This window comes from Perca fluviatilis, chromosome 15, assembly GCF_010015445.1.
Source record: "Perca fluviatilis chromosome 15, GENO_Pfluv_1.0, whole genome shotgun sequence".
NCBI classification, from domain to species: Eukaryota; Metazoa; Chordata; class Actinopteri; order Perciformes; family Percidae; genus Perca; species Perca fluviatilis.
In genome coordinates, this window is record NC_053126.1 from 19,948,382 (window position 1) to 19,973,127 (window position 24,746).

The 24,746-nt window shown below is 40.5% G+C and overlaps 2 protein-coding genes across 6 annotated transcripts; both read left to right on the forward strand.

The window, feature by feature from the left end:
* The first annotated feature begins 839 nt into the window (after window positions 1-839).
* On the forward strand, window positions 840-4,607 carry phb (prohibitin). The gene is made up of 7 exons (XM_039825980.1): window positions 840-962; window positions 1,518-1,615; window positions 2,438-2,599; window positions 2,934-3,076; window positions 3,196-3,312; window positions 3,406-3,501; window positions 3,652-4,607. The coding sequence occupies exons 2-7, from the start codon at window positions 1,531-1,533 to the stop codon at window positions 3,862-3,864; spliced, it is 816 nt and encodes a 271-aa protein (XP_039681914.1). The 5' UTR covers window positions 840-962; window positions 1,518-1,530; the 3' UTR covers window positions 3,865-4,607.
* Window positions 4,608-5,407: 800 nt separating this feature from the next.
* On the forward strand, window positions 5,408-24,131 carry znf652 (zinc finger protein 652). Of its 5 annotated transcripts, XM_039824768.1 has the most exons (7): window positions 5,411-5,527; window positions 5,631-5,721; window positions 10,771-12,292; window positions 14,027-14,174; window positions 14,537-14,652; window positions 18,332-18,476; window positions 20,536-21,158. In XM_039824768.1, the coding sequence occupies exons 3-7, from the start codon at window positions 11,267-11,269 to the stop codon at window positions 21,156-21,158; spliced, it is 2,058 nt and encodes a 685-aa protein (XP_039680702.1). In that variant the 5' UTR covers window positions 5,411-5,527; window positions 5,631-5,721; window positions 10,771-11,266. The 5 variants fall into 5 exon arrangements, with proteins under 5 accessions (XP_039680701.1, XP_039680702.1, XP_039680705.1 ...); XM_039824767.1 differs by having other exon boundaries at window positions 5,408-5,721; XM_039824771.1 differs by lacking the exon at window positions 5,631-5,721.
* The last annotated feature ends 615 nt before the right edge of the window (window positions 24,132-24,746 follow it).

Below are 24,746 nucleotides of genomic sequence, written 5' to 3' on the forward strand. Positions count from 1 at the left end.
GTCTCAGATGCTCTCATTTAAATACCTGTTCAGACCCAAAGTAGTAGAATTATACAATATTTCACAAAAAAAGTCAAAACATGAATACAAAATTGTATGCTTTTTCATCTTTTCTACCCCATTAATAATTTCATGACCCTTCCGATTTTTACCTGACCCCTAAATTGGGAATCACTGAATTAAATTACCTAACTGTAGCCTAGCCTATAAAGTAGTTAGATCTAGCTCCACCTCAACCAGCTACAAACAAAATTCTATACTTACATTGCATTGCTGCATCAGTATTAATAGTCTAATAATGGAATGCAACAGCCTAATATATCAGGCTACTTTTACTTTTGACACTTTAAGTAAGCTACTTTTGTACTTTTACTCAGTACAGAATTCAGGACTTTATTATTATTATTATTATTATTATTATTATTATTATTATTATTATTATTATTATTATTATTATTATTATTTTAAAAATGTTGTATTGGTATTTTACTTTAGTAAAGATCTACTGATCATATGCAGCCATAAAAACAGCTAACCAAAGGAATGCAGTGATTTGAGCTATCTTGACCTTATAAACACAGAATGTGTGTAATATGGTTGAGGTCAATCTGACAGACACACAATATTAAACAATTCTTTAATTTGGATTCTCTTTTGAGATTAAAACGTTTAATTGAATGCCACACTGTACAATAAGGTTATGATTTCAATACCTGAAGAACTGACAAATGAATGAATGAATCATCTGAGGTCTACCAAGACTCTAAAAACAGTAGGTGGAAGTAATGCCATATTACGTTCAATACCACTCACTTAACAAGCCGTAGAAGAAGAGGTCTGTCTTTTGTCCAATCAGAGGCTGCGTTGCTATATGCAGTGCGCAGGCGCTGTGGAGCAGATATTTCATGTGTTGTACGCACGTCGTGTCCGGTGGAGGTCATAGACGTCTGAGCAAAACTGAGGTGAGTTATGATATGCAAGCGTGTGCGTGACTTAATTGTACAGCCACATGTGTGAATAGCAGTAATTATAAAGCAAACTGGAGATTATTTTTTTTTTTAGATCTATAAAATACGTTATATCATACATAGCTAGCTAAGTGTTGAGTTGAACACGAGCAACCCTTTTGCATCAGCGAGAGATAACATGCGTAACGTAAGTCACCCGGGTTGACTTTACTGACAAAAGCATTTTTGTAATTTGAATGTATCTTAAATGATGAAAAAGTAGTAGTATTTTATATCGTAAACGCTAAGATATAGTTCTCGATTTACTCGGCTTAGCTTGCTAGCTGTCTTAATACACCGCTAGCTGTCAAGCTAATGCTAGCTAGTGAGCTAAATTAGCTAACATCCACAGCCTTGGCATCTCTCAAGGCCAACTAGTACTGGATGGAAGGGGTTTATACCGGCTTTTTAAACACCGTCACAAACACGTAAATGGTTGACACTGCGCAGAAGGTAATGTTGGTGATGTGTAGTAATTGTATCAACCTCTTGTCTTATTTTCACTGTTAGTGAGATTGCTGTCATGGCAAAGCTGTTCGAGTCTATTGGGAAGTTGGGGCTGGCCCTCGCCATTGGTGGAGGTGTTGTGAACTCTGCCCTTTTCAATGGTGAGTGCTGTCAATAGGACCCCTAATAACTCATAACTTGCCAATTTACTCCTATTTTTTGAGCTTTCATGTGATTCATATGTCCTTGATGTGAACACTGCAGCATTCAGTCACGAATTCTAATCAATCAACTGAGCAATCAAACTTAGTGATTATTTTGTTACAGCTGTTCACATTGAATCATACAAGATGTAGTAAAAAAACGCATGCAAATTAACAAAGCACAGGAAACAATACATTTTCACTACTTTGACAACACATAAGCTGCAAAAAAAATTAGGAATTTTACAATAGGTAGAATACAGAAATGCATTGCACATGTTGAAATTTCCTAAGTCTAATAAAACGCAGCTGAAGAAATACTTTCACCAGTGATGTTGCAAATGAGGCAACCTTTTGGTTTTTAAAGTCCGTTTACGTGATTCTGATATTATTTTAATATTCATCTAGCGTGTTTTTTCCTGGAAACTTCTATTGTGTTGTAACACGACCAGTGTTTCTCTAAAGCTTGTGTCTTTTGTATTTGCTGTTCGTTTCTTACTGCTTGTGTGTTGTCAAATGCATGATGAATGTATTTCCTAAAATATGTCTAATAAACCCGATAATAGTAATGTAATAATGTGTAGCTCTTCAGCAATATAATTTGTATGATTTAAACAAATGGTTTGATGTCAAAGGTTAGGAAAACACTGCCCTGGTTAAAGAAAAAAAATCAGCAAAACATTTGACAGTTGTAGAGCTATAAACTATACTGCTATAAAAACCTGTATGCTGTGTACACAAACCTCTTGGCAGAGAGACTCACTATACTCTTTTCTACAGTTGATGCAGGGCACCGGGCTGTGATATTTGACCGGTTCAGAGGTGTGCAAGATGATGTTGTTGGTGAAGGGACCCACTTTCTCATTCCCTGGGTTCAGAAACCTATAATCTTTGATTGTCGCTCCCGTCCACGCAACGTGCCTGTCATCACAGGCAGCAAAGGTACATCAATTATCTACTAAACCGCTGTAATATTGTCCTCACTTTTTGTTGATAAACATTCTGTCTCTTAAAAAACAGTAGTCTGAATGGGTTCTCTGATGCATCATACAACTAGCCTATTGGAAATGCTATTAAGGACAAAAATATACTGGCAAGGCTTACATCTAATGCTACCTAATGTAGCAATTCTATATGTTAACGTTAGGTCTACAAGCTGTGCAAAAATTACCTAAGAATATAACTTGTACTGCACACAAAATTCACTTGTCACTTTCACTTGTAGGCTAATATGTGCAGTAAGAGTTACACTTTAATCATTGCCCCCCCCCCACAGATCTGCAGAATGTAAACATCACATTGCGTATCCTCTTCCGGCCGGTAACCACCCAGCTGCCACGCATCTTCACCAGTATTGGTGAGGACTATGATGAGAGGGTGCTGCCATCCATCACCACAGAGGTCTTGAAGTCTGTAGTGGTGAGTATGAGTCGAGTAATTACAAATAAACAGATGACCGTTCTTGTTATAAGAGAAGTCAAAAAACTGACTCTTCCACTGTCTTTTATTTATTTATTTATTTTTATTTTTTTCCACAGGCTCGGTTCGATGCTGGTGAGCTCATCACCCAGAGAGAGCTTGTGTCTCGGCAGGTCAGTGAGGACCTCACAGAGAGAGCCAACACCTTTGGTCTCATCTTGGATGACGTTTCACTGGTATGAAGCTGCTGGCAAATTTTACAACGTTGTCCATGTTATCTTTTTAGTTGGATATTAACTTGGAGAAATAATTGTATTGTGTTCCTTCAGACACACTTGACCTTTGGCAAAGAATTCACAGAGGCTGTTGAGATGAAGCAGGTGGCCCAGCAGGAGGCTGAGAGGGCCCGTTTCATTGTCGAAAAGGTATTTGTTTTATTTTATAATCCACAGGTCATCCCTATACTACTTGTGCATTCAGAAATGCGTGACAAAGTCTCCATGGGGAGGGGTGGACGGTTTATTACAGTTAATGTGAATTAAGGCAGCTCACACAATCTTTTTATCCTTTTTAAGGCAGAGCAACAGAAGCAGGCGACCATCATCTCAGCAGAAGGAGATTCCCAGGCTGCCTTGCTCATCGCCAACTCCCTGATGGAGGCTGGTGATGGTCTGGTAGAGCTACGTAAGCTGGAGGCAGCGGAGGACATCGCTTTCCAACTCTCCCGCTCCCGTAATGTCACTTACCTGCCATCAGGACAGCGCACATTGATCCAGTTGCCCCAGTGATAACATCTCATGTGTAGCCCACTCTCGCTGTCACCAGCTGTTATAAGGGCCATGGAAGGGGTGGTTGGAGGATTTAATAAAGGACATTCAACTTCACACACATTTCTCCCACTCTTTCTCTAACCAACTCTGGACTGGGCTCTGCTAACAGCAGGATGTTGGGAGACAGAGTGAGAGGTCTGTGATGGATGCATTTATAAAGTCCAACCATGTGTAAGGATGTGTAGGGTAACCTATATATATATATAAAAATTGACAATGCAGTAAATTCTCAAGATTAGTCTTTGCTACATTGTTTCAGAGCACTGCATGTGTGGAAAGCACACTATTCCTTTAAAAGATGAGATGATGAAAGTAAATGATGAATGCCATTACTCTGTTGTATGTTCCGGAACGTTTCCTCAAATTGTGTAACTACGTATATTCAGATCTGTAATGAAAGGCTCTCCTTTTGATTCACTGACATAAATGACTAGAGATGGTGTATTTATTTGACTTTAATTCTTTGTGCTTTGATTTGCCAGAAGGATTAAATCTCTGGAATATATTTGCTTTCTAGCAAATGATTTCTTCATGAATAATATTGCCCCTCCCAATCAATTGGAATGTGCCTGTCATATAGTAGGGGATGATCCTTCATTCTTTACAGTCCTCGCTGTGTCTTTAGTTTGTGTGGAGGAAGTGTACGCCCCATTTTCCAGAAATGGCTCAAAGCAACAATAAAATTGTCTTTCTACCTCCCAGTGGTCACGCTTGTTGTTCAAGGCCTCAGAGGTGAATAGTATTTTGTATTGAGTGCAATTATAATCATCACCACAGGAGGGTGTGTCATAATTGCATTCCCTTTTTTATTTATAAATATTGTAGAAGATAAGCAGTCAGTTGTACTGTTCCTTGTTGCTTTCTTAATTCCTCCATAATGTCTCAAAATAGATAAAATTGTTCCAATCTGTCATTGGTAGCTTTAATGACAAAGTGAAAGTTTAAAGTAAGTGATTTTATTTAAACAATGGCTTCTTGGGAATAAATTTAAACCTCTATGCAACTAATGATGGGGCTCTTTTAATAGGTCCTGGTATATAGATGAAATATCAATTTAGCTTAAATACAATAAATTTTAGAAGAAGGCTGAGATCACTGTATTTTAGCTATATAAACAATGTGTTTTATATTGATTATCCGTTTTTAAACCCTTATGCTATGCACTGTCGCTAATGTTATTTACCTTTTAGGATAATACATTCCATAAAATATTGAATTTTCCTTTCCGCCTTGTGTGTCCAGAGTCAGACAACAAAAACTTAGTTACAAATCCAACATCAAACTCATCAAATTGAAGAGGTATATTAATTAAAGATTGGGAGTCGATGGTAAAAATAGAATAAAATCATTACACTTTTAGGATTTCTCCTTTGAGAGGATAAAACGGTCCTCGGGGTCTTTTTATTACTATTTCATCAATCAAGGAATTCATCTCAGCGCGTGTGCGCGCGCGCGCCGGGTGTCTGATTTGGAGGGGAGACGTAAAGAATCCAGACCCAGACACGCTGCCGCGCGCCTGCCCAGACAGCGGCCTCAACGCCTAGGATGAGCGCGGGACGGCGGTGGTACGCGCGAGAGCTTGGCCGGGCCACGTAGCTGGGCTGAAGACACCGGTGCGCAGGTATCTCCGCAGCCCATACCGCACATCAACAAATAATCTCCCACACATTTGCACATAAAGATCATTGGCATTTCCTTTTTTAAATGCACATCCGCCAATGTAGAGGGAAAACGAGCAAGAGAAGTGCGCGTGCAACCCTGAATCTGTGCAACTCTGATTGCACGAACGCAAGAGGGAGGTCGCTCTCGACGGAGGTAAGCCAGCAAACCGACAACAAAATGTTGCTATATAACTTCATCGTATGCACTTACATGTATGACAAGCATGCCAGCTGCTGGGAAAAGCACACGTAGGTCACCGGTAGCCGGTGGCCGGAGCTACCGTGAGAATTGTCCGTGAGCTCAGCTAGCACTGACTTTGTGACAGTGTCGAGTTGAGTGGGTTTGTCAGTACAGCAGTCGGGGTTTTGTTAGGAAAGCGGTGCTTTTCATCTTGTAAGACAAGAAAGATACATTGATAACAAAGCATGACATCGGCTTTTCATCTAGCTTGATGTGGGTCCGATAACTGTCACACTTTTCCCTTCAAAGTGCAGTATCGAAATTAAGCGTAACGTTAATGCTAAATATCTGACGTGAATGCTAGCTTTAAGCTAACTAGCCCCAATCTGGGCGGTTTTGGGTTAAAAAAGTGGAAGTCTTGCATCTGTTATTAGCTAATGCATGTCGGCAAATACTAGCCTTTAGATGGTACAGCTTGTGCAAGGTAATATGATTGTTGTTGAGTGACCTTTAACTGCACTAGAATATCTAATGGCTGCACCTTGAGCTAATGTAGCCAAGTTAGCTTGTCATGTGTGTGCAGGTTAGTATGGAGTATCGTTAGCTAACGTTACGTAGCTAAGTAGCCTAAGTTGGCCAGGCCTGCATAGTGTTATAATGTTGCCTTTTTTGTTTTAACCCTTTCTTTGCTTCATACACACTGCAACGTTACCTTCAAGCATGTAGCTTAAAAAAGATTGCCCTCAGAAAGATGAAAGTAGCTGCTGCACTTTATCTCGTCATACTTCCCAAAATGTTGTAACGTTATTTGGTTTCGCAGAAATAGCAAGCTTGCTAGACCCAATCCTTCCGTTTGTTTTTTACAGTTCAAATCAGATTTTAAACAAAAGATCCAAGTTCTATGTCCCTATGTTATCTTCCCCTATTTAGAATACAGATATACCAGTTGTGAATATCAGTGGAATGCTGTCAGGCTTGACATTGTCTCTCTGTACAGTGATGAGAGTCAAGAAACTTGGTATGGGAGACCAGATGCCTGAGATAATACTCTCACTTTTCTATGATACCTCAGATGATTTATACCAGACCAAAAACACTAGGTATGCTCTGACCCGATTATGAGCTTGAGGGCCAAATACTTAGAGAGGCATGGAGCACCCCTGCAGTGCACCACACAGTGAGCTGGTTAAGGTCTTATGAGTTTGGACAGAGTGAGGAATGTGAACCTTCACACGGTTGTCTACAAGCTGCCAACGGGAAAGCTCATTAAAGTCTAGACGTTAGAGGAACCGTGGATTTGAGGAGCACTGCTGCATAATATGAGGTAAACGTGACACATTTTGACGGCTTCAGAAGTCTCATCTGCTTTACTGTCACAAGGCAAGTGTTTGGGATCACTTGCACATTTTAATGCTGTTGGTAAATGTTGTATAGTGCCTTTGCAGTAAAGCTCCCATCCTGTGTCATTCAAATCTTAAGCCACAGTAGCATCTATCCGGTATATGACTGGCTTTGTGGCATACCCTATATGAAATTGGTTTTGGTTTCTCATCACGTCTCTGAAGCATGGTTGAGGAAAGCTATAAATGGGTTATCGTGAATAAACTTTGATTTCTGGGCAAGTTTTGCAGAGCATTACTAATGCTTTGGATTACTTAAATGGGTTGTCAGAGACATTCATTTATGCACTTTTCTCTTTTTACGTCAGGGTACAAAGATCTTTTGAAAGCTGTCCAAACTAAAAAGAAAAAGGTCAAAACAGTTGCAAATGATCATCATTCCAATAGGTTTGACCTCCCGATCTGACAAGGTGATTGTGTAGACTAATTACCAGTGATATTGAGGAGTCTGCGCTCTACTTGATTCCCACATCAAAGGACTGCATTATTTCGCTGTGAGTGAAACCCTGAAATGACTCATCATTGATAATGATAAGCCGGTGGAAGGATTTTACTCTACATGGGTTACATAACCACACTGTGTGTTTGTTTATTTGCCGATGTGCGTGGTGTATTTTGGACAGTTTTCAGCAGTGAATTTAGCACTTTTATTATTGCGAATGGCAAATTAAATAATTCTTAAACTTAGCTGTTGTATATTCTTTCAGCCCTATAAACATATATTTTAAACACACCTGTACTTAAAAGAGAATGGAACAAGGTGCATGCTAAATCATGTTCAGGCAGTGGTTTCTCATGCAAATATTCCCCGTCATTCAGACGCAGGATAATCTATTAGGCTTTGTCTCTAAGACAGCCATGTGAGTGGAGTTGTTCTGTCAGTGCAGGGCTCACCCTCCCCTTGTGGTCTTAATGCTCTCGGAGCTGCTGTCCAATTCTCAGAAAGGATCAGAGGCAGCATGCACAGGAAGACAGGTGTGTCTGTATATGTTGATAGACACATTCTACATGAATTACTTTCGCTTGTATTTGCAAAACTCGTAGAACATAGATTCATGTATGTTTGGCTTAATTAAAAACTTAACCACAAACATAATTTAGTTACATGTATGCCTGCCTTCATTCTTGCATGCTTTTTGTATGACAGTAATAAGATGTGGTGTCAGGAGGAACAAGAAAATCAGTTTAGGGTTGACTAAGAGAGATTATAGCAGTGAAGTGAGAATTAACTTGGTCAGAACTTAAGTTAAGATTGCATATTGAGATATAGAAAGCATCTTTTGGAATGATTCTGATTTTATTACTGATTACTCTGAGCAAGTGCAGCTTCTGTTCAGTTTGAATTAGTGTTGGTGTTGAACCCTCAGTAATAAAGTAGTTATGAGGGCTGTAGTAAAAGTAAGACACCAGAAATGGAAACACTTTTTAGTTGACAAATACTACTCCCAGTAGAAGTAAAAAAACAAAACAAAAAAATATGACTTTTTGCCAATTGTGATTTTAATTGTTAAAATAATGAGGCCTGTATTATTTACTGTGACTGCTTTGCTCTACACTCACTATGATCCCCTCTTTTTCACACTCTTTTGTTCTTCTGGCACTTCTGCAAACCCTTTTATCTTAATCATGACTAAAAATTAAAGACCAGATCAAAGTAGTCTTAATGGGTCAGTGGTGGTATGTTTGACTCTTGGCCTATATGTTGTCTTTGTAGAAAACAGAGGAGCATTTTGTTTTAAAAGAAATGAAGCAAAAAATGTTTATGAAGACGCAGAAGAGAGTTTGCCGTCTCCAAGAAAGGAAATGTGTTTTTGTTTCATGCTCCGGGAGGTTTTCTACTACTGAACCAACCGCCCTGGTGCACACTCATTAACGCGAGTAGGGTGTGAGGTTGTTTAAGGTCACCCAACTGTCAGCCAGGGGCACCCCAAGTTAGGTGTATGCAAAAGTAAAGAACATACAAATGCCCTCAAAAGCAAGATTTATTTGTTTTACTACTAACTTTTCATATCATTACCTTGCATAAACATGTTACTATTACTGTAGGTTCCAAACTGTGCAGTGCATACGCTTCAATGGAAAGTTGAAATACAGTTTCCTGTGGTTGTATCTGCAATACAAGCGCCTGAGCTGTGGTTACTCTATGCCCTCTAACAGTCAATGAGGGTGTGTGTGTGTGTGTGTGTGTGTGTGTGTGTGTGTGTGTGTGTGTGTGTGTGTGTGTGTGTGTGTGTGTGTGTGTGTGTGTGTGTGTGTGTGTGTGTGTGTGTGTGTGTGTGTGTGTGTGTGTGTGTGTGTGTGTGTGTGTGTGTGTGTGTGTGTGTGTGTGTGTGTGTGTGTCCTAATCGACACATCGTTGTTTAATCAGTGAAGTTGTTGTGGGTTTGTGTTTTTGCAAAGTGCTCAGATCCTTTTACGATGATGATATGAAAACATAATTTCGAGGAATTACATTTTTGAATGGTGCAATTAATTTACTGTTTGTTTTTTATTGTAGGTAGATGGTGTACAGTGTTCGATGTTGTCATAGTCTATTGCAATACATATTGAGCTATTAACAGGTGTTTCAAGGTTTTTCTGTTTCAAACAATGAAACCAAAACAACAGTTACTACTGAAATAGGTTGAAGCTTGAATACTCTAAACCACACGTGTCAAACTCAAATCAAATCCGGCCCCTATATACATTTAGGTTCACAATACATTTTGGCCAACCTACTTTTTGTCACTTCTCACAACGTTTGGTTTGGTCGACCAAACTGTAAGTGAGAAGCCTATATGAGACATGCGATAATACAGTCAAAGATATTTGACTTTTCCCCATGACATAAAAGCAGTACACTTTATGTCTGGCCCTTGATGTGATTCTCATTTTCAAGCTTCTCTAAACTGCTGGGGATTCCTAAACAAGTGATGCTGAAACCCTTTGATTTTATTTCTACTGTCATTCTCACTTGTAATAGGTTTATGTGTTTTGCATTTTTATCTATTTAACCAATGCTTGACTACATGTCTTGGGACCACTTAAGTAGTGTTAGGGTAGTTAGGGTTTCTTCTTCTTGTAGGTTGTAAATGATATTGAATAATACAGATTTCCTTTTTTCTCCAAACCATGATAGTATTTATAATGTGCATTATTTGCTAGTGTCTGGGCCCCTAAACACAAGCTTCAAATAGCTTACCAGGGTGTCCTTTTTCAAGTATATGCATTATGTCTTATGATTGTACTTAAAAATGTTGTGAATGAAATGAAGACTGTCTTCAAGAAGATATTTTACATCTTGTTGTGAATATGTTCTTAAATTAACAAGCTACATTACAGTGTGTCACTCTAGAAAGCAAACCATCAGCATTTTTTTTTTTTTTTAAATAGTGAGGTGTTTCAGTTGTATATTTCTAGTATTTAGACTCCGCTTTTGAACTTGAATCCACTCACATTCATTTGTGAAGGCTGTGGTTTTGACTCCTACACACAACACTGAAACATTTGTGGGCAAATGTGGCACTCAGTGTTGAAAAGTTGACATTATGGTTGTAGTTTCAGTTCAGTCTCTGTATTGACAGTGGAAGAGCACCTTTTCTAACCTCATCTACACCTCTCTTTCTTCTGTCTTATCTCCTAGGTAATGCACTGTAAATGGATCTTCAAGCAATACACTGAAGTCCTTACAGCAGCTCCTCCATGTCTGGCATTCAGCTCGTCTTGTCCTGCTCTGCAGTTTGAAGACACTGGCGTCCTGCGGAGCAGCAGCCTTCAGAGAAACTGAATCTGGGATCTGCCTACACCTCGCATACAAACTGAAGAGAGGAATTTAACTTCAAATGTTTAGCATTGAAGACACTGAGCCTTTGATTTTGCGGTCTGATTTTTAAGCATATGGAACAGATTGTATGTCTTTCCTACTGCATGTTCTACCTTGGACAGCATGGATGCTCTTTTTGAATCAGGTTGACGATCTGTCGCCTCATCCCCTCCTTCCTGTCTCTTCAGTAGAAGGAGGGTGGGGGATTGGTGTGGCGTCCCCTGCCCCTCCTTGTAGAGTAGGCTAGTCTACCTTGCACCGTAGCAGTTACTCTTTTCCATTGCCTTGCACCAACTTCATTTTCTTCTCCCTCTAAATGAAATCCTGCAAGAGCCTCAAGGAAGGAGTTTCTGTGCCTAGCATTGGCGGGATGTCACAGGAGGAAGGACGCAGGGCACCGGTGTCCCAGTCCTATTTTCACTCCCCTAACCCAGATCTGGACCTGACGGGCAAGCTTTATAAGAGAGAGGTTGGTGGTAAGCCATATTCTGTGTTAGTGGACAATAAAATGGCAGCCAAGACATCCATTGGAGATCAGAACATTGGTCAGTTGCCCGCTCAACATGTGACTCCACAACAACATCAGCAGTATTTCAGAGAGGGAGGAACAGGGCAGGAAGTGGGGACGCAGGGGTCCCAGGCTGGCAACGACGGCTCATCTGAAGACACTGAAGATGACGACGACGATGAGGAAGAAGAGGATGAGGATGAGGAGGATGAGGGCTTCAAGCGTGAGCAGATCATTGTCGAGGTTAATCTGAACAACCAAACACTTCATGTATCCAAGGGGGACAACAAAACTGGAACCACAGCAGAGGACTCTGAGAGAGCTGGCAGCGACGACGACGATGAGGAGGAAGAGGACAGCCCTGATGATGATGATGACGACGACGACGACGAAGAGGAGGAAGACGACGAAGAGGAAGATGAGATTGAGAGTCGAAGAACGAGGTCAAAAAGGGCCCGTCGTGGTGCAAGTAGTACAGCAGCTCCCAGCCAGCCTCGGAGGAAAAGCCTCAGAACCGTTCTGAGCACTGCTACTGCAGGAATGACCACCAGGGGGCGACGGAAGCGCATGGAGCCTCCAAAGAGCAAGCGCAGGTCAGCCCCGTCGTCTGCCGGGTCCACAACCACAACGACAGGGGGGAAAGCAGAAGTGGAGGAGAAAGAGATGCTGGCGTGTGAAAAGTGCCCCCGAGTCTTTAACACACGCTGGTACCTGGAGAAGCACATGAATGTCACTCACAGACGAATGCAAATTTGCGACAAGTGTGGCAAAAAGTTTGTCCTGGAGAGTGAGCTGGCCTTACACCAGCAGACTGACTGTGAGAAGAACATCCAGGTAGAGCAAACTTCTCCCGTCTCATATCATATCTCTGTTAATTCTCTTGCAAATTAACATTTTATTGTGAATGATCGAAAAGTGCATTTCCAGGGTTCATCATAGGGCTGGGCGATATGGAGAAAATCAAATATTACGATACTTTTGACCAAATACCTCAATATTGATACCGCAACAATATTGTAGTGTTGACTATTGGTGCTTTCACAAAATATTTACACAATGAGATTTTTGATAAATAATCATCAGTAATGTAGATATAATGACTAAGTGGGTAAAGGCAAATAATAGAACAGTTACAACAGTCTGGTAAGTTCAGAAAATGACATCACTTTACTGTAATGCAGCCTTTTAAAACCAGGAAAAGACAACACTTATGCCATATTACGATATCCAAAATCCAAGACGATATCTAGTCCCACCATATTCTTTGATAACATCTTTATATACCTAGCAGGGCTCGACAGTAACAGTTGCCCTTGGCAACCAGATTGAGTCAATTGGCAACCGTTTTGTGGCCTCTGGTTGCCCCCTTTGGCAACCACCTGGAAAACAATAATAATAATAAATAATCAAATTAAGTGCAAATATAACAAAAAGTTAGTTTTACTCGGACACACAAAAACCATCACTGGTGTAGCCAAGTGAATCTACATAATAAGTTGTATGGAGATCACCTATATTGAATTAAAGTGGAAAAAGTAATTGTTTTTAGGTTCCATACACCTGTACAGTATCTGGAAGGTCTGACAGCTGGTTAGTCCATTTCAAAACTATATCATGAAGACGAAGGATCATGCCAAAACAAATCAGAAAAGAACAAAACAAGGGTAGGATACAAGAATCCTTATCCCAGGACAGTGAACTTATTTTAAAAATAGGTTAAAAACTAAATCATGGCACAGTGTAAATCTGTCTTGAACAGGTTTACTTCAAAAACTGAATGTCTGTGTGATAAAAGTACAAGTGAGGCTACCAACAGAGCTCCAGGGTTCATGGATGAGATGGAAGACAATATGCACACACACAACTGTTTTTCCTGTTCCTCGCCAGTTTTATGGTAGTGGAAAGCTCACATGATGGCACGTGTTTGCTAAAAGGCATGTGAGAAAACAAAGTTGAAGTCTCTTTGGTATGATGAGCATAAAATTAAGCTTTCTGGTCATCCTATTAAATGCTTGGGTTTCGGTGTTTCATATCTTGGTGGCAGCATGATGCTGTGGGGATGCTTCTCTACAGTAGGCCCTGCAGTCGGCAAGAGTACTGCCAGTACAGCTGGATTCATCTTCTAGCAAGACGACAGCCCCAGACTCTGAGCCAAAGCTCAGGAATGTCCAATTTTCCACGTCAGTCTAAACTTGAATCCAGTCGAGAATGTGTACAGTTTTGCAAAGCAGAAGTACAGTTTCAAAAAGCGCAAAGCTCTTACAGATTGACCCACACAGACGTAAAGCTGTTTGTGTGTATTTGCTGCCAAAGGTACCTCTAATGAATATCGATTTGAAAGGGATAGAATACATATGCAGTCGATTGTTTTGTAATTTATGAAGATCTCCAGAGGGAATTCAGGAAAGCAGACTCATTGTGATATTTCCCCCAGCAGAGGGAGCTGGAGTATAATGAAACCGTTTGGGCAAATAAGAACAATCTGATGGCCATCAGGTTTTGGTGCTCATAATATTTATCAGCAATCCCTAATCTTAATGTTTTTTTTTCTACTTGTGTGTCCTTTAGTGTGTCTCCTGCAACAAGTCTTTTAAGAAACTCTGGTCACTGCATGAGCACATTAAGATTGTGCACGGCTATGCAGAAAAGAAGTTCTCATGCGAAATTTGTGAGAAGAAGTTCTACACAATGGCTCATGTCCGTAAGCACATGGTTGGTAAGTGAGGGCCTTTTTGTCCTTTTTATCACCCTAATATCTTATACTGGGGTGACTCTCAGTTCAATATGATTAAGCCATAACATTGTTTTATTTTATAGAATCTATCTATCGATCTATCGATCGTATTTCTTTTCTTGGTGTATTTTGTGACTTTACACTTACCATTTTTTTTCTTTTGGAGGTGTGTATGTAGATGTGTTAACACTGTCTACAGTTTACTAAAAATATGTCTGATTTAGTATGTTATCTCTGGTTGTTTATTAGTCTCTTATTCATAAACACTTATCCTATTTAAAACATTGATGTATTAGCTGATCAGGTGTATGCAGTTGTCTCATTGTTTTCCCCCCCAAACCCAGCTCACACTAAGGACATGCCATTTACCTGTGAGACGTGTGGAAAATCGTTTAAACGCAGCATGTCTTTAAAGGTTCACTCACTCCAGCATTCTGGAGAGAAGCCCTTCCGTTGTGAGGTAAGATACATATTGTGCCCCTGTTCTGATTAATTTAGATCTAATTGCAATTCCCAATAGTATCTTTAATGTGTCTCACTTGCATCTAAAGCAGAGATGGCAAAAGTACTCACTTCCCGTACTCAAGTAGAAGTACAGATACTTGTGTTAAAAAATACTTTTACTCAAGTAAAAATGAGAAAGTGCAGGCTTGGAAATTTACTTAAAGTATATAAGTAAAAGTAGCCTTGCGAATTTTTATTTATTTTATTTTATTTTTATGCAAAACTACCTGGACCACACAAATGTTACTAGAGTGCCAGCTGAGAACCTTCAGTGAACATGGAATAAAAGGCTATTCATATGCCATTGCCTATATTTGCCAATAGGCCTAAAACATCACATATATGATTATTGTGACCGAGACTGGGACTCCAGGTTAATAGATTCACTGACTGAGTAGCAAGATATGGATTCAGTTGTGATTCTGTGAGAATTCACAGATCCAGTTTCTCTTTTTTTAATCTTCCCCATAACATTTAAAGAAATATACATGTATTGTATGTGTGTGCTCAAATATGGCTTCTGGAAAGAAAATATGAATTGGTCAACACACACACACACACACACACACACACACACACACACACACACACACTGTTAATCTGTTCTAAATAGGGCTACACAATATTTAGTTTTTTTACCATCATCGTGATATAAACTGCCGCAATAAAGACATTATGAAAGGCTGCAACACATCGCGAAAGACACTCAGATTGTTTTGTTAGTTGAAACATAATCTCAGAAAAATGCACTTTAACATGTAACAGTCATTCTTTTTTTATTTTTTTAGTGGTGCCTTTTTATATTCAGTTCAATTTGTTCAATAAAAGTGTGTTGGAAATGATTTCCTTTTTGTTTTTAATTCAACAAGCAATTTGTTGTATTTTAGCAGAATACTGAAAGCAGCAGAACTAAGTACACATATCTATTTATCACAAGTAATATCGTTATCGCGATATTCAACAACTTTATCGCAAATTTTCCTCCTTTTGTGCAGCCCTAGTTATAAATGTTTATTTTTTTCTCAACATGGGAGCGAACAAATATGCTTGCTTTAAGCAAATGTTTATTATTATTATTGCAAAAAATCCAAAACAATGACAAATACCGTCTAGAATAACCTCAAAGGTACTGTGTGCTCAAAAAAATATGCTGAAAGCCTAATATGGCGAACTCAAGCCCATCAAGCAACAACAGATGGGCATATTGACCTCAATGTAACATTACTTGCTAATACTAACTCAGTGTAGTGTCTCACTTTATACTTGTAAAGGTTAACTAAACATCCCTTTATTTATTTATTTATTTATTTATATATATATATATATATATATATATATATATATATATATATATATATATATATATATATATATATATATATATATATATATAGCTCAACACAAAACAATGGACCTTGCACATTACAGCAACATACACATTGTACAAGTACAATGGTCAGCTAAATGTAACAATGTAATTGTGTTTAACCTCATGTGGGAAAATAAAGGCTCACAAAACATCTCCTTCTTCTCAGTGGGATCAAAACAGGGTGATACAAAATAAAGTGTGAGAGAAACCGACGGTTCGGTGGGGGCTATGTGCAACTCAAGGCATATGCTGGAACGGGGGGGGTGCCTGGCCACTGCAATCATGTACTATCAGTGGTCAGTGTGCAGACTTTATGTCCCACTCTCTGGCTACTTGCAGAAAGTGCTTAGCACCCGCGTCGGCTTAATGCCTCTCCCCTATCTTCATAACGGTCAAAGCGACCGAAGTTCCCACTGTGAGTCAAAATAATGTGCTGTGACCCCGACGTAACTCATTACTGAGAGAAATCTCCGGTGAGTGCAGCAGTGCTGCATGGCTTTCTGATTTCCCAAACTACGGAGCAGCACGAGGCCCAAATCACAGAATGCGTGTCATGAATCATGCGTCAAAAAAAACTAGTGTCGTTAAAAGGAATTTGCGTTAACTCGTTATTATGGCATTCATAGACAGCCCTAGTCAAAACCTATATAAACATATTGACATTGGCATCCTGTAGTGATGGTATGCACTAAATATTTTGTCATAAACGCACACACCTATAGTTTAATATCATAATCTCTTTCCTTTTGTAATACTTATTTTGGGCTGAAATCAGTACTCAAAGAGTGGTTGGCTGTTTGTGTGTCGTGACTGAAGGTTACGGTTTTGATGAATTTACCCTTGTGTGCCACCAAAAGAAGCCTCAAGGTAGTTTTCACTCATTAGTTTGAGCAGAGGAGCAGCTGTGCCATGTGGTTTGTGACCAACCAAATATGGTCCGTTATATTCAGTTGTTGGCTTTCAGAATGGGTATTTTGAACATTCATTGCACGGTTATATCATCTGAGTTATACAGAGAAGTCAAACCATGTCAAATATTAGCAAACTAAACATACAGTGTTTACAAATTAACTAGAACATGACGTAGAACTAAGTGTTCAGGGCTTTAACTGAAGACTCTTATGAATACATTTCGTCACATTGTAAGTCAAGATTTTCGAGCTTATTTGCTTAACAGGGTTAGTTGGAGTTGATTATCTTATCCCTGTCCTCACTCGTGAATTCAGAGGAAGTTGACAGATGGGGTGGTTTACTCCCACCCGAGGCCTTTTTTAATGTCCAACCACTTGAATGGACGGCACACAGAGAACATGTGTGTATGGGTGGAGTTGCTCTAAATAAATGTTTGAAGTCCTCCTGCATTGTAACATGTTACATGCTTATTAAGGGTGTATGTAATTTATAGGCCATTCTCTTAGTGGTCTTACCGAATGGAACCTGCCAGATCTTTATTTTTTTTTCCCCACAGACATTTATTTAGCCAGGTGGTGCCATTGAGATTATAAATATTTTACGTTAGGAAAAGACCTGACCAAGAAAGCCTCATAATGCAAACATGCAGTGTGGCTATGTACCCAAATAATCTGGTTATTGTTGGCTTACTGCAGTAATCCCAATTTCTTAAATGTCATGTACATATAAATAAGAAATTGTTGATCTGAAATGAAGACGGATTCAGTAACTGCATGGCCTATTTTTCGCTTAAAATGTTTTCAGAAACACGTTTCCCGTGAACTATTTTAGATTTGAGAAACCAGACCCACGTGACACTTTCGTTCAATTAGCTGCCGGTTTTCATTTTTGGGCAACAATACAGATTAGCGCCGCCTGCTGTTATGGAGACATATTACGTCTCGTCGCTTTGGTGTGTTCTGAGGCACTTTTTTTGACCAACTCGGGGAGACTGATCAGCCCAACTGCCTTTTCTTCCAATGGTCAGCCGTCTGGTTGGTGTGTCTGGGCCTTAACAGGACTAACCTGGTTTCTTGTGTGCATGTAAAGAGTAAAAGTAGTGACAGCAGTGTATCTGTTAACAAGATCACATAACTTGTACATGTTTTTAATGCTCAAAAGGAGCATTACACATAATATTGAGTCAATCTGTCACCCTTCATAATCAATTTAAACTTGTCAAAGGAAACCCTTAAGGTTTAAACCATTTTCAACAAGTTAGCAAGTTATAAAGAAAAGTGTCATTACCCTAATTCAGAATTTTTTTTGACAAGACATATTGTGTTATGTGATGCTTCTTTTGTCTCTGCTGTAGAACTGTGACGAGCGGTTCCAATACAAGTACCAGCTGCGCTCCCACATGAGCATTCACATCGGACACAAGCAGTTCATGTGCCAGTGGTGTGGCAAAGACTTCAACATGAAACAGTATTTTGATGAGCACATGAAAACGCACACAGGTGAGAAATGACAAGTTTGGGCGCCAGGGTAGCTCACCTGGTGGAGCGCGTGCCCATATGGAGAGGCTTAGTCCTTGACACAGGGGTCGCGGGTTCGGCGCCGTCCTGCGGCCCTTTGCTGCATATCATTCCCCCTCTCTCTCCTTTCAAGTTTTAGCTGTCCTGTTGGAAATAAAGGCCTAAAATGCCCAAAAAATCATCTTTTTAAAAGAAAAAAATATATATGACAAGTTTGCGCTCCCAGTGTCCTTAGAGCCTGTGGTTTTACCCTTTTTTGATCCGAGGAATTTTTTGTGGGAAACAAATGTAACCAGCTTTTTGACTGCAGTCTGCAGAAACTGGGAAGCTTTGTGGGAAACTATGAACCTGATTGATGTAGTGACTGAAATATCTTATTTTTGAATTTAGTTCCTAGGTTAGTGTTCCTGCCCAATAAGACGTTCTGTTCCAGAGATTGTAGTTTCCAATGGCCCAGGAACTATCAGGGTGGAGACTCCAGTACACGCAAGCCCTGGCTGTCACTAGTATAGATACTGTCACTAGTATAGATACTGTATAAGGATTTGATAATTGATTTGATTGTATTGTTATAAACTCATAAGTTGCAGCCAACTTTCCAGCACATGACCCTTTTTTACACAGTGTTTGATTTATACACTGGCTAAAACAGAAAAATAACCGTCTCGCCTTTCTGGCATCAGTCTTTCCTTCAATGCCTGCATTTCCTTTCCAGCATTTACAGTATTTAAATATCACACAGTCGTGCTTTAGTAAATTACATAGCCAACAAAATGACTCAGCTGTTGTGGCAGTGCCTGCAAAAATTGTTTCATACAAAGTGGTCATATTTAAATCTTTTGTCTGCTTTGAAACATTTTAGAAATTGTTATCAGATATGTTTTTATTCTGCCTGTTGCAAAGCTAAATACAGACACTTTAACCTTCAGAAATGTTTTAAGATAAAAACTTTGCCCAACAACAATGTTCCTGGGCTCAGACAGCTAGCCGGTCACCATATACTCTCTAAAAAGGGAAAAACATGGGATGTTTCCAAGATGAACATTATGGTGGTAAGAGCAGGGAGACATCGCCCAGTTTTTGTAATGAGAGGGATGTTCTACATCAAACAAGAGACTTGCATAAATTGGGGCTTATAATGACTACCCAGACACATGCTGTATTACAGCCCTCTGGTGCTCTGTCCCTGCTGCAGTGCTATTTCTAAGACCAAACTGAGCAGTGCAGCCTGTTGGTCTTTCACTGTTTTTCTCCAGCCGTGCCTGTCGTGGGTGTACACTGCTCTACGCTGAACCTCACGGTTCTATTTGTGATGTGTAATTACGCTGCCCTCTCCTCTCCCTGCCGCTACCAACCAATTTAGCCTCCTGCAGGAGGAGACGCACCCAGTCCCGCCCTGTAATAGGCGCCACACATGTTAAACACAAACGCCCAAAGTTGAGTTCACTGCTCACATTTTTCATGATTTCTTGTGAGTGTAATGTAACAGTTACAGATGACTAGCACATTAGCTGTCACCTTTTTTTATTTTCAATTTGTTTGGAAGAGCTTTGCACATAACATGCCAGTGTACGGTATTTAGAGAGCCCTTCAGCAGCATGTTAATACTGTAGATGACTGTGTGGGTGGTAGCAGGCACATTCAGTAGCTCCATGGAGGGAGGTTAATGAGAGCCGCATTTCAACGGAGCTGCTGTTATTCACTTTCACATCTCTTCTCCTCAACGTGTGAATTGTAATGGCTTCCTGCGGAGTGGGTGGGTTGACAGCAAAGACCCTCAATTCAAGATGCCAACTTATTAGCATATTTATAAGAGAGCTGTCGCTCTCAGTTGAGAGAAATGGTTGAAGGGGAAGTTAACTTTGTTTTTTGGAGAGCTTTAATCAGTTGATTGTTTTTATTATGTAACCATCACATTTGATTACAAAGGATTTGACTCTGGTGCATCATATTATTTTCTCTTTGTAGCTCCAATCTTTTTGTTAATTGATATAGTCTGTCTTCCTCACGCATCAGTCTTTTATTTTCTGAATCTGTGCAGGAGAGAAGCCTTTCATTTGTGAGATCTGCGGGAAGAGCTTCACCAGCCGGCCCAACATGAAGCGCCACCGCCGTACCCACACTGGGGAGAAGCCCTATCCCTGCGAGGTGTGCGGCCAGCGCTTCCGCTTCTCCAACATGCTCAAAGCACACAAAGAGAAGTGTTTCCGGGTCACCAGCCCTGTGGTCCTGCAGACCAGCGGCCCACCTGTGCCTGTCCGCATCTTTGCCAACACCTTCTCCTCCTCTTCCTCCATTTCTGGTCCCAGTCCCTCAGCTGCCACCACGGCCACCACGTCAGCACCCCTGGGCCTCAACCCGACAGGGGGGCCCATGCCTCCAAGAGGCCCTGTGGGACACACATTTTCCCACGTACAGCTCCATTCAAACCCATCTCACCATCATCCCCACCCCCCGACAACCCAGCAACACCTCTCAAATACACCCCAACATGTCCCACCTCACCCCCACCACCACCTGGCCGTGCCCCCAGTCTCCCACTTGCCCCCACCCCCGGCCCTTTTCAAGAGTGAGCCCTTAAACCACTGTGGGCACGAAGACAGCAGCTACCTGCACCACATGGCTCCCCCTGACAAGGGCCCTGGAGCCCCACAGCACCACTGAACTGTGCTCCAGCTCTGCAGGCTCACACCAAACCGCGCCTTGTTCCTCCTCTTCTCATAGTCCTGCTTTAGTCTCTCAGTTGCCAGGGCCCCTGATGAAAGGGTGCCCCTCTCAACCAGATTTAGATAAGTCCAGCTACACATACACACCTTTTTGTATGTGACTCAGACATGTACGCCCTCAGTGCACACAGTATTTAAGTAGAACCCCTACTTAAAAACCCTGGTCAACTGACAAAGATTTTACAACCTCTAGAATTTTTTTTCTTGAACATTTTCTTAAGAAATCCACAAAGTGATTTCTCTGCGAGTTCTCTATCTGTACATTGATGGGTGTAAAGTATCTCATTGTCATCAAAAGCTGCTGATGGAGGTCAATGTATGCATTACCTGGGCTTCAAGGATCAGTGTCATTGAACTTTCCTCTTTGTGTCAAGTTGACTTATGGTTGCACATTGATCAGGACTCTCTTTGCCGTTCCTCCCCATAGCAATACTCAAACTGTCCCCCTAGTTGTACTATAGAGCCTTTCCCCACAGAAATGTTTGTTGACAATTGTAACCGGTTCTACCTGAGCCTTTCTCTGTCCTAAGGCCAAGGCTTTCTGTCAGACGGGCAACAGCAAGAGTGCAAGATGCAGTGCCATAGGTTACAGTAAGAAGGGGATGGGGGGAGGAATTTTTGTAGGGGACATTGAAAAACAGGTTTTGTAAATGGTTAGTTGAATCTAGTCTTAGATTCACATCATGGTTAAATGGTGCTTTCCATTCCAGTACATACAATAATTCTTAATTTTGCTTTTCCATTTGATTTTCATAAGTGTAATATTACAAAATAATGTATTGTGTCAGCCTGGCTTTTCTACAATGGATTTGAGGTTTGACTAGATATTTTGTGGTCAAGAAACTCAAATTATGCATGACATGCACCCTCACACTTACTCAAGCACACACTCAAAACACAAAGACCGTATGGCCACTGATTTACTTGCTGTAATCCGTGCAACCTCAGCTTTCAGTACTGTTGGTCAACAGATGCTTTTAGATAACAGATGACTGTCAAATACTGCCACTGTGAGGGGCCAGACAGATGGCCCCATCAGGATTTACCCCACTTCCTTCGCTGCTGTCGAAATGATACGGGTTACCATGTGAAAGGCCATTTGACACACACAGTATACACACCTGGGACCTTTTTCATCACAGTTCTTAACAGGCAATTATGCATATTCCCCTCCGCCTATATTCCACGGTTTGGTGTGGGGCGTTGTAATGTAAAGGTTTGTTTTTTGACTTTCATCGTACTGATATACTTTGATCCACACAGGCAAACGTGTGTCTAAACCTGTTGAATGTTGCCTACGCAAAATGATGGCTGATGAGTCATATGTTTATGTTCTCTGATAATTTGCTCAGTTTTAAGCTAATGAATGGTTCTGCAGTGTAGATGTACTGTTAGCAGATGATAGGAAATGTCAGGATAAAAGGCAGTGGTCATACGACTTCTAATACTTGGAATTCTTGTATAGATAAGCATACATGTGATTAAGTCAGCATAAGAAATTACATTTGATAATGTAATAGCCGATGGTGTGAATGTTATTTGTTTAAAATTAGCATAAAGAGTTGGCAAGTATTTGGCATGAATTTGAGCTGCGTGGTTGTTAGCCCTTCACCCAGTCTGACAGCTATCAGGTGTGTGTGTGTGTGTGTGTGTGTGTGTGTGTGTGTGTGTGTGTGTGTGTGTGTGTGTGTGTGTGTGTGTGTGTGTGTGTGTGTGTGTGTGTGTGTGTGTGTGTGTGTGTGTGTGTGTGTGTGTGTGTGTGTGTGTGTGTGTGTGTGTGTGTGTGTGTGTGTGTGTGTGTGTGTGTGTGTGTGTGTGTTTTACAAGTCTGTCTGGTTGTCCCCAGTGCTCTTCTACCAAAAGCTGCTTTTACAAATTGTGCCCCAATATGTGTATTGGGGATACCTGAGATGGACAATAGCAGTACATTTAACATGATCCTCTTTCTACCACTCAACGGTATTCTGTCTGAAGTGGTTAAGCTCAGTAGTTTAGGATGCCCCTTTTGTGATTTGAGACCTGCAATCATCCTGCCATTACTGTGGGTCCTAAGATGGCTGCATTATTTGCTTAGCATCCTGTCCCCTCCGGTTCACTGCTGTGCTTCAGCAATTTTGCAGTATGGATCTTTGTCCTGTTTTTTATTTTTTATTTTAAAGCCTTTTCATTTGTGTGTATTCTCTGCACTTTACTGCTGCGTGGGTGAGGCGCAGGGAAGGGAGGGACTGACAATGCATTGTGGAACAGAGTGCAGTTGTGGCTGCATTGGAAAGGGTGGAGGTGACAATTTTGAGTGGATGTTTTTAGGCAAGGAAAGGAGGAGAATCCCGGGTGGAGGCGGTTAGTGGGGAAGGGACCATAGCAATTGAATAACATGTCTTTTAGTATGCGCAAACATTTTATTTCCTATTGTTTCAAAGAAATACACTTTTGCTCTCCTCAAAGTGAAAAGTGATGTTCCTCCTGCTTTGGCGCCTTTACACTAGCCCCTCCAAGCTATGTCTTACATACTTTCTTCTGTCCTGTTTGTTAATGGCGTTTTTGTCTCTGTAATGTCTTGGTTTGTCTTTCAGTTTGCCGAATGATTCTCCTCCTCCTTTCTTTGTTATATAGAATGCACTTTCTACTAAAATTCTTAGCTAGTTGAGAAAAAAATAACATTGTATATTCTTTAAAGATGTTTTAAAAAATCAATATACTTTTTTCCCTTTGTATTTTTAACCACTTAATGTAGCATTGCGTATTTTATTATTGTATCTGGTACAAAATGTGCAGCTTTATAATGTCCTGGTTTGTCCTTTTTGTATGTTATCTGGAGATTGAGGAGAAGTGGAAAACGTTGGGCCTTTTTTGATAATGTACATTTAACTGACTGCTAACTTTGAGAAGTAAAAACAAGTAGCCATGATTATCACGATTCTCTCGCCTCTTTTTATCTTCAAATGCTGTGAGTTTACTGTGAACAAGGAGAAGTATTTAAACCTGAAATGTAGAAAAATAAGAATTGTGCACAACATGTTCCTGATCGGAAGCTAAGTACTAAGCTTTGCTGAAAAATCTAAATTTCCAGCGGACTGTTGCAACTGCACAGACTAGATTTGCTTCAGGGCTGTTATTTTACTATTTTAGGGTTCTGTGTGGCGGCGGCTGTGGCTCAGTGGTGGTCGCCTGCCAGTCGGAAGGTTGGTGGTTCGATCCCTGACACTGAACCCTGAGTTGCCCCCGATGCTGTGCATCGGAGTGTACATGAGTGTGAATGTTTATCTGATGATAAACCTTGTACGGCAGTCTCGGCCACAGCATATGAATGTGTGTGAATGGTGAATGGTTCCTGTGCTATGTAAAAGCGCTTTGAGTAGTCGTTAAGACTAGAAAAGTGCTATATAAAAACAGTCCATTTGGTGTTAGGCCTGTAACCAAACAACGTCTGCTCTGCTGGCTGCACATGACCCTGCAGCTGAAAATTTTAGGTCCTCTTCTTTGTGACCACTTCCTATTTTTCATTTATTTTTTTCCCCCGATGTGA